Below are 16,830 nucleotides of genomic sequence, written 5' to 3'. Positions count from 1 at the left end.
TACATTCTTGTTGTGAGTGTGTGCAGTCATGCAGTACGTGGGGACATTAAAGAGGAACTACACCCATTTTAAAAATTTCTACATGTTTTTCTTACAGTCTAAGACAGTCCAAAAGTATTAGTTAACATGAATAACTCTCCTTAATCACAAAAATTGGGTGCTAAATTGAGTGTGATGTCATAGGGTATAAAGTCTGGGGCTGCTCCATAGACAATGAATTAGGGAGGATGTTATAGATGATACTGAGAGAACCCAGGGGAATGTTCTGAGTATTTGGGTACATTTGTAGGGCAGCTGTGGCTCAGGAAGTAGAGCAGATCGTCCACCAAACACACTAAGCACATGTCGAAGTGTTCTTGGGCAAGATACTGTGGACCAAATTGCTCCTGATGACTGTGTCGTCGGTGTGTGAATGTCTAAAAAGTGAGGAGGTGGCAACTTGGGTGGTAGCCTTGGCCACCAGTGTGTGAATGTGTGTGTGTGAATGGGTGAATATGACATGTAGAGTATTCATTGTCTATGGATCAGCTCTAGACTTTTTACTTCATGACATCACAAGTTTGAGACTAACTTTTCTGGTTTCTGGCTTTGAGAGAGAGTAGCTCATGTTCACAAATATTGATCAAACTTTCCAAGGCCATGGAAATAACATATTGTAATTATCATATCGGTTGTGTTCCCCTTTAAAAAACCATGACATATCATTTGAGTATTTTATGTGTCTCACTGAGTGTCCTGCTCTGTTGCAACAGGTGAAAGCCATATCTTGAAGTTCAAGTCTAACATCACAACGAGCCATACGATCAAGCTGTCTTGGGAGCGCTACCGGCCGCCGTACTACAGAGACCTCATCAGCTTCATAGTCTACTACAAGGAGTCGTGAGTACTCAGAAGACAAACAAGTCATTTGAGTGTAGGCTTTAGGGGCATCTATTGGCAGAAATGGTATATAACTATGTTGTCATTAGTTTATAATCGTCTGAAAGTAGAATCCTTTGTTAACTTAGAATGAGTGGGTCATCCTCTACGGAGTCCGCCATGTTTATCTGCAGTAGCCCAGATCAGACAAATCAAACACTGGCTCTAGATAGGGCCATTCACATTTTCTCATATTTGTGTTGGCCAACTTTGGCTCTCCTACAAGCTGGGCACATAGGAGAAGTTTCAGTTTTGCTGGATGCCACTAAATCCTACACACTGAATCTTTAATGTCTCAGACACAAGGTTCCACTCAATCAGAGCATTTTTAGGACAAACTAAATCTCACATGATCATATCTGTCTGGTTTTACATATTTTGCCCCAATCACTGCAAACTGTGTGCACCTCATTTTACTGACAACCATTTTCCAAAGAGAATGTTTGAGCGCTTGGATGGCTTTCCTGCCTTCGAGGCACTCAGATGACCAACAGAAGAATTCCTCTAATGCAATACAAACAACCAAATTGACAGCATCATGTTCACAACATCCATGTCTGCTTATTGTTTGAGATCTGGGTTTGATTACCTGTCAGATTCTCTTATTGTACTTGTACTCAGCGAAACAAAAAGCTGCCTTGAAGGTAGGTAATCACCCAAAAATTGCATGGTTTGCTTTGTAAAATGGTCCCGGAAATGTCCAACAACAATTGGCAAACATGAATCATATCTTCAAACATGACCTAGAATGTGTTTTACTTTCGTACTAGATGTCATGGATGTCATTTCTTTTGTAAATGGTGAACATGTTGTGTTTAGTCCTTTTTGTCAGTGCAATGTTTTGTGCCTTCACCAGCCCTTTCCAGAACATCACAGAGTTTGACGGGCAGGATGGCTGTGGCTCAAACAGCTGGCACATGGTGGACGTGGATCTCCCTCTGGATAAAATCATTGACCCAAAAGTCACTCTTCAACACCTCAAGCCCTGGACCCAGTATGCTATTTTTGTGAAGGCCATTACCCTGCAGGTGGAGGACAAACACATTACTGGAGCAAAGAGTGATATAATCTACATTCGCACACGGCCATCCCGTAAGTCTGTCTGTGGAAATAATTAGTGATTGCAATGCTACATTCTAATTACTGAACAGCATTTTAATCTAACATACTGTGACTTTGTCTCCATTGCAGTGCCGTCTGTGCCCAAAGACGCCCGTGCATATGCCAACTCCTCGACCAAGCTAATGGTGAAGTGGTCACCTCCAGTCTTTCCCAACGGCAATCTGACCTACTACCTGGTCCGCTGGCAGCAGCAGCCTGAGGACAGGGAGCTGTACCATCATAACTACTGCTCCAAAGGTGTGCATAAGTCATTCTACAAAACAGCAACCATCTATTTATTGTCGGAGCTTTGCTACTGAAAAGTCCTTCCTTATAATAATAAAAAAAAAAAAACCACAGCCAGACATTGTTGGAAATACATTTATTTGCTTTCACTTTCATGTCTGTTTGTTAAATATGCACCTACAACCAGCAGCTAGTTAGTTTAGCTTAGCATAAAGACAGGAAACGGGGAGTCTGGTTAGTTGTTTCCAATGCTAAGCTAAGCTAACTAGCTGCTGGCTGTAGCTTCATATTTACACACAAACATAAGAGTGGTATCAATATTATCATCTTATTCTCAGCAAGAAAGTGAATATATTTATCTCTCAAAATGTTAGATTGTTCCTTTAAAGGTGTACTATGTGGGATTGTCGGTAATTGTTTGTGAACACGCTCACCACCATAAGTTAAAGTAACATTTCGCTCATTTCACCTGAGCGCTGGTTACACACCCATAAATTTCCCAAAAAAAGAAAATGAGAGGAAAACAAGAAAATAAAGGCAGAGGGCAGAGTATCTGCAGGAACACACACCACCACAAACTACTAGTGGATCATAAGTTGGTGACTGAGAGGGATTATTTCTGTATGAGTCTCTACATTGTTTGTTAGGAAAATGCTTCATAGTATATCTTTCATACTGACACATAACTTTGTGCAGGAAGTGTGTCAGAATCTATTATAAGCAGCTGTTTTGATGATGCAGAGTGCTTCCTGTTGCTAACCCCTCTTGGATTCTCCTAAAACAGAGCTGAAGATCCCGGTCCGTATCCCAGCCACGGGGTTCACAGACATGGAAGACAACACCAAGCCCACCAAGTCAGACCTGGCAGGGGCAGAGAAGGGCCCGTGTTGTGTTTGCCAGAAGACGCCTGAGGAGAAAGACCGGGAGAAGGATGACCGCGTCTTCTTTAAAATCTTTGAGAACTTCCTTCACAATGCCATCTTTCTGCCGAGGTATAGTAACTCACAGACGTAGATGAGATATAATATCAGCCTCACAGTGGTCTCCCTAAACTGTTTACAGCTCCTGCTCTCTGCCTCCTTTCATTCTGTGTTGATGGCCATCAAAGAGCTGAACTTGTTTGCCTTGAGTGGGCAAAGTGAGGGATGAGGTGGCGGCCCGGGTCGTAATGGCTCCTCTGTGGAGCTGACAGGATCCGAGCATGGGGGTGTAGAGGGACCTGACGGGGGCTGAGCCGGCCCGCTGGGCTCGGCCCTTTTGTTGGGCAGCGCAGATGAGGAGACACGCTGAGTAGGATCCAAAGCCTTCTCAGTGCTCTTGTGGCTTCACGTTGCCGTGGCAACGGTGGCACGGGGGATGTTAGGACCTAGCAGGCAGCAATTTAGGCAACACAAACAAACCCAGGAGAGAGATGTGATTAAGGAGTCTGAAGGGCCTTGTTTGGCTGCACACTCGTAGCTGCTCAAGCTTTTGTTCCCCACAATAGGGACTGACATCTGTGTTGTGTTATCATTTAACTTGCTCGTGGCGAAGGATGTTTCACTGTTTCAAAAACTCTCGCTCCGTTCTCTTCCCACCCTCCTTTATTCTCATATAGACAGCCACACACAATCTGTGCATTTTGTAGATTGGAGCTGTTACACTCCATCAGCAACATCCATCTCAGTGAAATATGGAGACCTTTGATATACTTGTTGCCTCCTGCGAAGAACACTCAGCAGGTATCTTATAAATCCATAGCCTTAAACAATGCCTTTGAGCTTCCAAAGTTCATTCATCCAAACAGCGTTACAGTGCCCTTCTTTATTCCTTTGCAACGCTCTTGTGGAATTGGATCGATATGTCTTTGGAAGAAGAATAATAAAACAGCTCTCTGTTGTAATTGAACTCATATCTGCCCCCCCCCCCCCCCTTCCCTCCTCTTTCCTCCTCTCTCTGGCTGTGTTGATTTGTTATAGTATAGCTGTCTAGGAAACGAGCGGATGGCAGGTCCTGGGCCTGCAGCGAAGGGCTCAGCCTGTGTATGCACAGACTCTCCACTGTAACAGAGCCAGCATTATTACAAACCACTCCAGGGAAAGGGCTCCGAAATCAGGGAGGTTTTTTCAAAAGTTCAGGGTTTAGACCCGGGGTGAGGGGAAAGAGGGCGGGTGAAAACAGAAACAGAAAGAAGAGGAAATGTTTTCCATTCTGTTCCCCTCCACTCGGCACTCCTCTCCTCCTCCCCTTGCACGCTCTCTTTGTCCGGGACTTTTTTCTGTTTTTTTTCTGGAGTGAGACAGCTGCCAGGAAATGTACAGTGAATCCATCTGGAATTCAAATGAATGAGGGAATAGCCCCATCAGCAATAGAAGACAAACACAAAGTAAGGAAGGCAGACTGATTTAGTGGTGGAGTGGGAGGGAGGGTGGCTGCACAAAAAGGATGGCTGCCAGTGTCTGTTTAGGAGACCTTGTGGTACGATCCAAAACCTGTTATCAGCTGACTGAAGCATTTATTTACTGTAATCGCCTGCTGTTGAAACTTATGATGAATATATACGAGATTAGATGATAAGGACTCCCTGGAAGTTACCTCTTCTGTCAGATCCAGACATCTTTCGCTCTTCTCTGTGAGCCTGTAGTATGTGCAGGCTAAAGGCTAATAATGTGCCCTACTCACCACAGACTGAATGTGTAGTCACGGCTTTCCTCTCTGGATTCCATTGCGTAAAGGTAGATCTTTTTTTAGCGGGCGAGGTCAGGACACTAACTGTAGTAACTCACTAGTTATAAGGTCATGCTTCAGTCAGCTGAAGAGCTTTCTCACAGTGTTCAGACCGCCCTGCTTAACCACAACACTATCATTGCACATACAGAAATTGGATCCCTCAAGTTGTCTTTCATCTGGCCTCTCGGTGGGGTCTATCCATCTATCTTCCTCTTTTTCTATCACTTTTGATACAGGATAGCTCAAGGTTTACTAGTGCAAATCTGTGTCCCTCCATCCATAACTCTCCTGTCAGTTTTCATATGTTTTTTTATGTGTTTTCCAGTAGTAACAGTAGCAGTTTTCGAGTGCTGGACTTTGGGATTGTACCGCTCCACTTATAACTGCCAGAGATGAATGTTGACATGTCAGTGCGACTGGTCTTTCCCACGGATCTTTCTGTGTCTGTACACTCATGGTGTAGGTGTATGTCTGCTCAGACACAAAAGATGCTTTGCTCAGTCTGAGCTGAGAATTTTTATTACTCTTGGTAGAGATGAATAATAAGTTGATTACCAGATAAATGAACAGCAGCTATTTTAATAATCTAATTTTAAGCAATTTTAAGCAAAAATGCCAAAAAAATCTCAGTGTCCAGCTTCTTATTTGTGATGAGTTTGTCTTGTTTGATAGTAAATTGAATATTTTTGGATTTTGGAGTGTTAGCTGGACAAAACAAGTACCTTTTAGGAATCACCTCGGGCTAGAGGGCAGGTCCATCTGTGTTCTTTTGAATGTTTTTCAAATTGAAACTCCCCCTCAGTCGTTACCAGAAAGTGCTGATTCAGAGCAGTGGTTCCCAACTAGTGGGTCGTGGTCCAAAACTGGGCCATGGGCCCATTCTGAACGGACCGCAGGTGACTCGTGAACGTGTCAAGCTTGTAAACACACTTTATTTTTAAGTACTGTAAATTTCCAGCGCAGAGCTTTTATTTTGAAATGCTGTTTTCTGCTGTAGAGTAAGATACTAACAGACCGCTACTTGACAGAGACAGCAAACTAGCTTAACGACATGGCCAAACGCAAGTATGACGCTGAATGTATTAAACTGTGAAACCACTGGGAGCCACTGATGTGAATTACAGTGTTGATTATTTGTATCTACGCTCTCTCTTTAAAGCCTTCAGACTCAGTTGACAGACACAGTAACATTACCACACATCACATGGAAGTTGCTGGTCTAGTTTAGTTTGTCTGTTACTGTGTTACTTTGGGAACTAAAATAACATGGTGTCCACATTAGTTCATGGGTTTATATAACAGCGATGTTGTGCAGAAACCTATGTCAGGTCACGCAGGAAACAGTTTATTAAGAGGAGCTTGACAAAATAGCATTTTCAGGCTGAAACATATATACTTAGATTCAAATTTTGTATCTTAATACATCAGCTAAACTACTGGAAAGCTACAGAAAGATATAAAAACCTTTTAAAAAAAAAAAATCAATAAATAATGGAGCCACCCTGTAAGGGAATGATGATGGGCATTATTCACATTTTATGGACTAAACAATGAATCGATAAATTGAAGACAAAATCTGTGAATTGATCAACAATGAAAATGACAGTTAGTTGTTAATCCCCAGTCTGCAGTTTGAATCATATCTGTGCTGTTTTATACGCTGCAATAAAACCTAGCCACCTGTTCATGCTGTCCTCATTACATTTCCAAACAACCCCTGAACATTTATAACCTTGTAAGAGCTCCGTAAAGGCTCCATATACTGTTCATCACCTTTTGTCGCCTGCTGTCGATAGAGCTTTCATTTTCAAACTCAATCAGAGTCGGGACACTTTTCTTTGTCCGTCTGTCTCAGCTGACGATTTCGCAGGTAGCTACTGTAGGCAGCGTGCCCCGCGGCGTCTGATGTGCCTCTGCTGCTGCGACAGCCACAGCTGTCAGCACCTGCTTGCCCTCAGTAATGACGATGTCCAGCTCCAGGTGGCTCCACAGCTTATCATCTGCACTATGAGACCACATGTCCATTCGACACAATGCCCTCAGTTTGGCTGCTGAAAATTGGTCATTATGATTGAACAGTTTGGTTCAGGATGTCAGTGTTACAGAGATAAAAGCCATATTTTCTGTCATGTCAGCTTTTTTTCCTCTTGTCAGACAGAAAGTTTTTTCTTTTTCTTACTCTGGAAAACTTCTCTTTTTCTGTCTGTCTACCTCGCTGTGATCTGTCTGACCTCATCCTTCCACACAGCTCCGCAGGGAGTAGTATGCAGCATCTGGATACATGGCAAACACACACACACACTCATACACATACACTCACTCCACCCGGTTGTGAGATGCTTCAGCTATGTGTAAAATGCTTTTGGGAGTTATAAACCTACACTTATGTCTGACGATAAGATATTCAGGACATACTGTACATCTTTCTGTCTTTTATCATAATAACAGTGCTTATTATACTTAAAAGTGCTGTATGTAACTCTGGAGAAAAATAGCTGGTTGTTAGGTCTCATTTCCAGGGGGTCATTCGGTCTAACTCGGTATTCAGTATTTGACCATTGACCGTTTTCAAAATCAGGTTTCTTTCAGCTGTTGCATCCTCTTTATTTCAGACCTCCAGATCGTCGACGTAGAGATATTTTTGGTGTGGCTAACAACACACTGCTGCCTGACGGTGTTGGTCGAGGGAACACCTCCATGGGCCCGGGGGATAACAGTACAGATGGCATTCCTCCTATCAGAGAATACCCCTTCTCAGAAGACAAGAGCTCAGTAGAATATTTAGAGATCCCCACCCTGCGGCCCTTCACTGTCTACCGCATCGACATCCACGCCTGCAACGAAGAGGTGGGGCGCTGCAGCGCTGGAGCCTTCGTCTTCTCCAGGACCAAACCTGCAGGTTAGAGAGTGACCTGAATACAATCTTCGATGAAAGTGTGGCACAGTATGCTGCTATTACACTGTAGACAATGCTTGTTGTAATGTTGTGCGTGTGTTTCCCAGTCAAAGCAGATGACATCCCTGGAAAGGTGATCTTTGAGAGGAGTGATAAGGTTGAAGGTTGTGTGGTGCTGCACTGGCCAGAGCCCGCCATGCCCAACGGACTCATCCTGATGTATGAGATCAAGTTCCGTCTGGGGACTGAGGTGAGTATAACTAAAGATTCCCTCGGACGTGTTTTAAAGGAACAGTGTGTAAGATTTAGGGAGATGTAGTGACGTGTAGCAGTGAGGGTTGCAGATTGCAACCAGCTGAAACCCCTGAGTAGGCTTCCGACAGTGTTCTTTATTCAGGAGTTTGTTTTTTTTTACAAAGAGCTGAATCAATAAACAGCTGTTAGCCTAGCATCTGCAAATGTGTGCTCACCTTTTTCTCTAATAACTCGATAAGATCTAGACATTCAGGAGGTCTTTACCAGGAGCCAAATTATCCACAGAGGTCTCTTCTTTTTCTGAACAAACAGATCAGGTGATTTAAACCAGAGAAAACACAGAGTAAAGTTTCACATTAAAAAAGTCTGTGTTTTTCCGACACTGTTTGTTGCGGAGGGGCTGCTAAATACAGCGTCCAATACCAAAATGTGAATGGCCCTGAGAGCAAGTGTTTGGTTTGTCTGTACAGAGATACTGCAGAAACATGCTGGTGCAACATGGCGATCTCTGTAGACAAGGACAGGCTCCCTATGTAGATATAAAAGGCCCATTCTAAGGTTAAGAAAACACAACCATTCTTATTTTCGGGTGATTATACAATTAAGAAAACATACCATTTATATTCACTTTCAGCCAATATGTCCCCCTAAATCCTACACACTGGACCTTTAAGACAAAATACTTAAGAATATATGAATACTGCTTGGTGTAATAATTTGTCTCCATATGGTTTTTCCACAAAAAGTTCAATGATGTAGTTAAAAATTCTAAAAATTGTCAACATTGACATCCATTATTGATCTCTATGGTACGCATGCATATGAAAATATTGTGCATTTACAAAGTTTATATGTGTGACAAAATATCTATTTTACTTCATGTTGCCAACACATCTTAAGAATTCCCTCACTAGCAGATAAATGTGAAAACAGCCTTCAAGTGTGGTGTCATACTGTGCACATTATTCTTTCTGCAAAGTAAAGCTCAAGTGTTCAAGTGAAGTAACAATAAGCAAAATAGATTTTTAGTGGGGCAGGACTATAAAGTGATAGATCTGAAAGTCCCTATATTGAATTTATTTTTGAAAACACAACACAATACTTTTTACTCTACGTTTTACTCTCCTTACCTGATTCTGACTGACTTTGATTGTTCACTGTCTTTCAAACATTAACCACCATGTGTTTGCTTCAGCCTGAGAAACACGAGTGTGTGTCGCGGCAACAGTACCGGGAGCACAAAGGAGCTCGGCTGACCAACCTGGGCTCGGGGAATTACTCTGCTCACGTACGTGCCACTTCGCTAGCGGGGAACGGCTCCTGGACGGAGAGCGTGTCCTTCTACGTGCCTCCACCCAAACGTAAAACACCATTTCTCCCACTTTAAATACTGTATATTTAGGATTTTTCTTGACTAATTGAACATTGATAAGAACTGACACCTTTAGTCAGTGCTGATCACTTGTATTTCTCTGTTCTGTCTGGCAGGAGACGATGGTGTTACGTTCTACTTGGTCATCATAATTCCCATCATAGTGACACTTTTCATTGCCAGCATCACCACGATTCTCTTCTTCGTCAACAAGAAGAGGCAAGTGTTTTTATGAACATACTTTCCACATTGCCAGACAAAGTCTCTCAACAGTGTTGCTCTACCTCGCCATGCTCATGAAACTTAATGACCAGTGTAACGTTAATTAGAGTTAATAGGTGTTGTTTTCATTAACATTCCCCTGTGGTAAAGACGAGAGTTCTTATGGAGGATTACACATCCCGTCCACAATCGGAGCTGCCTGCTGACTAACTCAGCTGTTTTTGTGTCAACAGGAATAGCGACAGATTGGGGAATGGAGTCCTTTATGCGTCTGTCAACCCTGAGTACTTCAGTGCTGCTGATAGTAAGAATATTCAATATCTCGTCAGTGTTTTTCTTGTTACGTTTCACTGTGTGTGTGTGTGTGTGTGTGTGTGTGTGTTGCTGACGTGCTGCCTGTTGTGTTGTGCCAGTGTATGTCCCAGATGAGTGGGAGGTGGCCAGGGAGAAGATCACAATGCACAAGGAGCTGGGCCAGGGCTCCTTTGGCATGGTGTACGAAGGCATTGCCAAAGGAGTGGTCAAGGACGAACCTGAAACACGGGTGGCCATCAAGACGGTCAATGAGTCGGCCAGCATGAGGGAGCGCATTGAGTTTTTGAATGAAGCGTCTGTCATGAAGGAGTTCAACTGTCACCATGTGGTAAGATGGACACAGTGGACATGGTCACCATCATGCACCTGAGTGAGAAAAGCCTGGAATAAATGCAGATACATCACCACAGCACGGCTTAAAATAAACCAACACATCATTACATTGAACCCGGTAGTAAGAAAGTGCTCTCGATTATCATCATTTCCTAATTAATCTGCATAGATGCAGAGAGAAAGGTGTCAGCGGGTCACAAGCGCCGAGTACAACGTGCTTGTCTTTACTTAGGCAGCCACAGCCCGAGGCATGGTTTAGCCTCCTGGAGATTGTGTAGATTCTCTCATCAGCGTGATCACAGCCTCATTAACTACGTTAAACGGATGTGTTAAAGATTTTTCCCTTCCGGAAAGCTGCTGTAACAACCTTTTTATTAAGTCTGGCTGCTAAAAAGCCAAACACTTAATTATTAAATTCAATTTGTATGATTTAAAGGATTTTTTTTTTTTTTTTACAATCTTCAAAGCAAGTTAAAGAGAAACTGTATTTTAAAATATGAAAATAAGATGTAAAATATGAACAATTAAACAGCTGCTTCTACTATCTACTAATTTTATACATTAAAGGTACACCATGCAGGATTTAAAAAACAATGTATAGACTCATACAGGAAGTAACCCCTGTCCATCATCACTTATTACCCACTAGAAGTGTAAGGGATGTATTCCCCTGCAGAGACAGACATTTTTTGTGCTCGGGATGTTTATGGGCATGTACACCCATAGAGCTAAAGCAAGGTCGGGGCTTTGTAAAACTGTAGCGACCAAATGAGAATGAATCTGGGGTTGACTTTTGCTTTCACTGGCAAGCCTGTTAAGAAACAGTAATCCATAATCCTGCATAGTATACCTTTAAACTAAATACCAATCTTTGTTGTTTTTGCAGTCAGTGTACAAGAAATCATCTGGTTTATACTAACATGAAATAATACAATGCATGCACTATCGCACATCAATCGAGCTGCCAGTTAAATTTGTCACACACAGAGAAAGTCAGTGTTTTTCCAAAAATTGTCATAGTTATTTTTGTTTTCTGATGTGTTCCTGGATCCTGGAGCTGTCTCATCACCATCTGTGGTTACATTTTTTCCCAGCTGCTCTTACATTTCCTTTGTGCATTGCATTGTGGGAGAACCGTGTCCATCAACAACACAAAAAAAACATTTTTTTTAAGTATGTTTCTATACAAACACATTACTAGAGTTGAGCTGAATACTCGATGAAATGGATACAGATAATGTACTTTTAATGAATATGAGTATTATTCAAATAAAATGGGTCTATATCTGTACTGTAGTTTTCTAATAAATGATAAACATATCTACTTCTGATCAACCCATACCAATTTGAGGCTTAAAATGACAACTTCTAATTAGATCCTACTCATCTCCAGTTTAGGTCCCACCCACTCTCAGACCCCCTCATTTCAAGTACTAATTCGGATACAGATGTTTTAGTTGGTTGAACAGATACAGCTACAGATGCAGATAATGGTGTACTCGCCAATACTTAGACACTACATATGAAAAACCTGCTTAGATTTAAAGTATATTTTGTTTTTGGGACTTTTGCCTCATCATACCCAACCTGTGCTCTACTGTGATTGGTGTAGGTGCGTCTGCTGGGCGTGGTCTCTCAGGGACAGCCAACCTTGGTGATTATGGAGCTGATGACCCGTGGAGATCTCAAGAGCTACCTGCGGTCTCTACGCAAAGAAGTAAGCTGCTTTTCCTCACACACCCACACACACAGAAATAGGTGATAAACACATACACACATCCTGTCCCCCTTTTTGAGGCCCTTCTCCCACACCCACATTTCCACACACAGCATCCAGCCCTCACTTTGTAATGCTGAACTGTAAGCAGTGTCCAGCGCTGTGGCTGACTGAACAGTGTTTTTTCGTGCTCTGTGCTCTCCCCAGAATGCCACGAGCCAGGTCCTACCCCCGCTCAAAAAGATGATCCAGATGGCAGGGGAAATTGCCGACGGCATGTCGTACCTAAATGCCAACAAATTTGTCCACAGAGATTTGGCTGCCAGGAACTGCATGGTAGCTGAGGACTTCACTGTGAAGATTGGAGGTAAGTCAAGTTAATGCGGTGCCTTCAGCCTCCCCTGGTTGCTCAATGCTGAACCCACTCTACCGGCCCTGGAAAAAATAAGTGTTTGGATTTCAGTGAGTGCCTGAGGCAGTGGAGTCTTAATGTAGATGGACACGGAGAGGGAGGAGGTGAGGGGATGGATGAGCTCTCAGGAGCTCCCTCTCCCACACAGAATGAGTGATATTTAGTGGCTTCCCCAACCTCTGTTTTCATTTTTTTCCTCAGATTTTGGCATGACCAGAGATATTTATGAGACGGATTACTACAGAAAAGGAGGGAAGGGCCTGCTGCCTGTCCGCTGGATGTCTCCAGAGTCGCTGAAAGATGGCGTGTTCACTACAATGTCAGATGTCTGGTATGAGAACACACTCGCAAGCCTGCATTATTCATGTATAAACCTGCCCAAATCCAAGGGGCTCACAAAGTATTCCAGAAATGTCTACATATTTGTGTGTGTGGATACGCTAAAATATTTCATGCTGTGGAGTTGAAGCTATAAAAACATATAGTATTTCAATTCACGGGCCCGTATTCTTAACATTCCTTACTTTTAACAGTTCACTTTTAACAGTTTGAACATGCATTTCCTGTCCTCTCTCCCCTCTGTGCATACTATGACAGCTAGTACTTCCAAAACCATCGCAATCTTTTGGTTTCCAGCTGGCTCTCTGGAAATTCCTCTCTCCCTGACAGAGGAGCGTAGAACAAGATAAATCTTTTTTTTTTTTTTTTACTGACACCTTTTTTATGCCAGCTTGCAGTGAAATCTCAGTTTACACTTCTGCCACATTTTTCTATCTGTAGCGACGTCGTCGTAGAGAAACACAAGTGTGTACTAGCTCAGTCGCAAGTTTTTGTTTCCCAACTCAAAATGTCCCACGGGTCAGTCCCTCAGAGTGGGCTTAAACTGCTCCAGATGTTCTTAAATGAGAGGTTGCAGTGCCAGCGCAAACCCACCTCCACATTTGTGTTCTATATCTTCCTCTTTGATGTTGCACAGATGAAGTTTAGCGTAAGACGAACCCATTATGGGCTTCTTAGGAATCCGCGAGTAGGTGACTTTTATTTTGTTGATCGGGAAAAGCTGTCTGAGTGTGGCTTTGTCTGTCAGCACAAAACAGTTTCAGCCACTTATGTGCAGTGTTGTAATAAGACTGTTTAAAGGACTGTTGAATGTACTCTCTGAACTCGTGCCAGTTGTGAAATTATGGCGAGCAAGAGTGAACAAATATTGTGGTTTTTGTAAGTCGAGTTAAGAATTTTCTCCATGAATAGTTTCATAGTAATTTCAGTGTGAGGTAGCTTGAGGTTAAACGGAGGTGACGTTAACCGTACTGTAAATACTTTATACTCAGGCTGGTTCCTGCAGTAATGACATCATTGTGATTGACTGACTGGTACGCTGATACACGGCTTACATTACTCTACTCAGGCTGCCAGGTTTTAGGTTTAACATGATGTGGATAACATAAGGAGAAGCTGCATTCTCCAACATCCTGTGCTCAGTAAATGTGGTCAGGTTACTCTTTCTCTGACCATTAAAGTTTAGTTAATAGGGTACTTGTGCTCAAGATAATGTAGGCATCTAAAGTTGCAGTATTTTAAGCTGCTTTTTAGCCACTTAGGGGCAGAAATCCACAACTAGCTGTGCGTAACACTTCTGTTTTAATAATTAATTTAAATCTAACCCAAGTTTAGAATCACTCTCTCACCTCCAGCTAGTTCAAAATAGCAGCAAGGCCTCTTACTGGTTTTAACTGACAACATTACATCACCTCAATCCTAGCCTCTCTTCATCGGCACTCTGTTAATTTTAGAATTGATTTTAAGATTTCACTTTTATAGCTCGTCTGGGTCTGGCCCCAAGCTGCATAGCAGAAATGTTTACCCCATATGAGCCAGTTCACACCCTCAGATCTTCGGGTGGGGCCCTTTTGGCTGCTCCAAAGTCGAGGTTTACATGTAAAGAGGATGCTGCTTTTGCCATCATTTGTGTGATGTTGTCTTTTTATTTCTTTTTATTATCTTTTTATTGCTTTTATTCTTTTCATTTGTATTTATGTATATGGATATTTTGCATCTTGCATTTTTTGCCTTCTTGTTTTAACTTCAACTTAACCTATTGACCATAATTTTGTCAAAGCACTTTGTAAAATCTGCTTTTGAAGGTGCTATATAAAGTTATTATTATCCTTATTCTTATTTACATAAAAAGCATTTTAAAGCTGTTTTTTTTTTTTTTTTGGCCACTGTCGAGGTGGTGGAGCATGCTGTAAATGCAACACTGATGTAATATCACCTTGAAAAGCTGAGAACTCTGGGGAGCTGCAGTCGGGTAATTCTCTGTGGGTTCATCTCTACAAGCTTCAGTATTAGCAGTACACAGTCATTCGAAGAAATGTGACAAAAAAAAAATTAATTAGTGCAGCTTTAAAGGTTCATACCAGTGCTTTTTTTTTTTTTGGCTTGCTCCAGCAAATATATTTTTCTAGTTTTTTTGTTTTACTTTTTATTAGCTAATTAAACACAACTCACGCATAGACTACAAATTCTTACAAAGTCTTTACTTAAAGTTGAATACAACAACTATAATATAAAATTTACAATATTAAAAGTAGCCATTATATTCACTGTTGTGGATTACTTGACTCAAGCATGTAGGCTGAGTGTTAGTGAAGCAAAAGGAAACCACCGGCTGCCTGAAAGCCAGGAAAAACATATTTTTGAAGTATGCTTTGAAAGATGGTTACGGCTAATGGAAGGTGTACTGTACAGGCTTTGTATTTGGAGGGAAAGTTACCATTTGTACTCCCTTAATTGATAATGTTTTGGTTGTTGGACCTTCACCAGGTACAATTTAATAAATGAATTAATTACTTGCTGAAAGTCTGAGGACCAAAACTTCCTTTAAGTGAGTATAGTGTGTTTTTTTATCCCTCGTATTGCTTAGTAAGACTTTCTTTTGTCACATTTGGACCTTGAAATGTACGATCTATCTAGAAGCAATAAAACTGTTGTCCTTGGCGGTCATTGCTACATCAGCCTTAAACCTTTTCTGCTGTTGCACTCAATGTAAGCAGCACTGAATTAGCATCAGATAAGAAGCATCAATGTATGTCTTTTTTAAAAATTATTGTCTCATATCTTACACAGGTCATTTGGTGTCGTGCTATGGGAGATCGCCACCTTAGCAGAACAGCCTTACCAGGGCATGTCCAATGAACAAGTGCTGCGCTTCGTCATGGAAGGAGGACTCTTGGACAAACCTGACAACTGCCCCGACATGCTGTAAGTCTCCTTGTACCTGTCATTAATAATCGCGTAATATCATACACCTTAAATCTTTCAGGTTAATGTTACAGCACCCTTAAAGGATGCATTGTTTTTTTGTCCTCTACTGCCTACTGCTGCCTCGCTCAGCCTTCTGTCCCATTAATATTTTGCCCAACGTCTATTTTAAGTTGTGGTTCAAAGTGTGTAGGATATCATGTGGTGTGTACGCTTAGGTAGAGCCAAGATGAGGCTTGACATTAACGTCACAGGTTAAATGTGGCCCGCTGACGACATGGCCCTGGTGGTCAGCTGGCAGCAAGAAGCCTCCTCACCCGTCAGCCTCGGCCCATAGAAGGGATGCCACGACGTGTGTGTGAAAGATGCCCCTCATTCCTGCCGCCGAGAACGGGCATGAGCGGGGAGACGGTGTCTGTCCATCAGCGAAGGGAGTGGGAGAGCAAGCATTCATTAATTCATTTATAATTCATTAATGAATCACCCTGGCTGTAAGAGAAGAGAAATCACAGCACAGCCTGCTTGTCAGCATGCGGCGCTGCATATATGCATTTCTCCTCTCCCACTCTGACCTCAATAAGAAGGCATTCTGCGCTCTCCCCTCCCACTCTCCATGGCTGACCTCACCTTAGAAAGAGAGTGAGAGTAAAAAAAAAAAAAAAAAAGAGGGCCGTGTGTTGTGCAGACACAAACCTCTCGTTTCTATGGCAGCCTGACTGTTTTGTCCTGATTACAGGAGTGTGTGGATTGTGTTACAGAGGTGGTGGTGGTAGTGGTGGTGGGTGAGGGGTTAGCTTCCTGGTCTGGGAGCAGCACACAGGGAAGTCAGGCCTTTTGCTGCTGGTGGCCTCTACTGTAGTGACTTAATGGAGATTTCCAGACGACTGCTGAAGTGTGGTGAAGCCAGAAGTCCATACAAAGACTGAATAGAAAGGTACAAGAGAAAGCAGGCTGAGTCATATTTGGAAAGCTTTGAATGTCTCCTCCTTGTACTGTCGTTCCCATGGTCAGGTAGCTGCGGGTCACTGATTGGATTTCCCATGTTTCTGTCTTGAGTTTCCTATAGACAA

The 16,830-nt window shown here is 42.4% G+C and overlaps 1 protein-coding gene across 1 annotated transcript in view; it reads left to right on the top strand.

Annotated features, from left to right (window-relative positions):
- Positions 1–16,830, top strand: part of igf1ra (insulin-like growth factor 1a receptor) — a 94,369-nt gene that overhangs the window by 66,604 nt on the left and 10,935 nt on the right. Inside the window, exons 7-20 of the mRNA XM_033634173.2 lie at positions 753–879; positions 1,775–2,010; positions 2,110–2,277; positions 3,050–3,257; positions 7,587–7,873; positions 7,978–8,120; positions 9,321–9,486; positions 9,614–9,716; positions 9,953–10,023; positions 10,133–10,362; positions 11,980–12,084; positions 12,292–12,451; positions 12,698–12,827; positions 15,626–15,760. Of these exons, the coding sequence (XP_033490064.1) occupies positions 753–879; positions 1,775–2,010; positions 2,110–2,277; positions 3,050–3,257; positions 7,587–7,873; positions 7,978–8,120; positions 9,321–9,486; positions 9,614–9,716; positions 9,953–10,023; positions 10,133–10,362; positions 11,980–12,084; positions 12,292–12,451; positions 12,698–12,827; positions 15,626–15,760 (2,269 nt within the window). The remainder of the gene's footprint in view (positions 1–752; positions 880–1,774; positions 2,011–2,109; positions 2,278–3,049; positions 3,258–7,586; positions 7,874–7,977; positions 8,121–9,320; positions 9,487–9,613; positions 9,717–9,952; positions 10,024–10,132; positions 10,363–11,979; positions 12,085–12,291; positions 12,452–12,697; positions 12,828–15,625; positions 15,761–16,830) is intronic.

The sequence above is a fragment of the Epinephelus lanceolatus genome, chromosome 5 (assembly GCF_041903045.1).
Source record: "Epinephelus lanceolatus isolate andai-2023 chromosome 5, ASM4190304v1, whole genome shotgun sequence".
In the NCBI taxonomy this organism is placed as follows: domain Eukaryota; kingdom Metazoa; phylum Chordata; class Actinopteri; order Perciformes; family Serranidae; genus Epinephelus; species Epinephelus lanceolatus.
The sequence above is the reverse complement of the archived record's forward strand: the minus strand, read 5'-3'. Positions and strand labels throughout refer to the sequence as shown.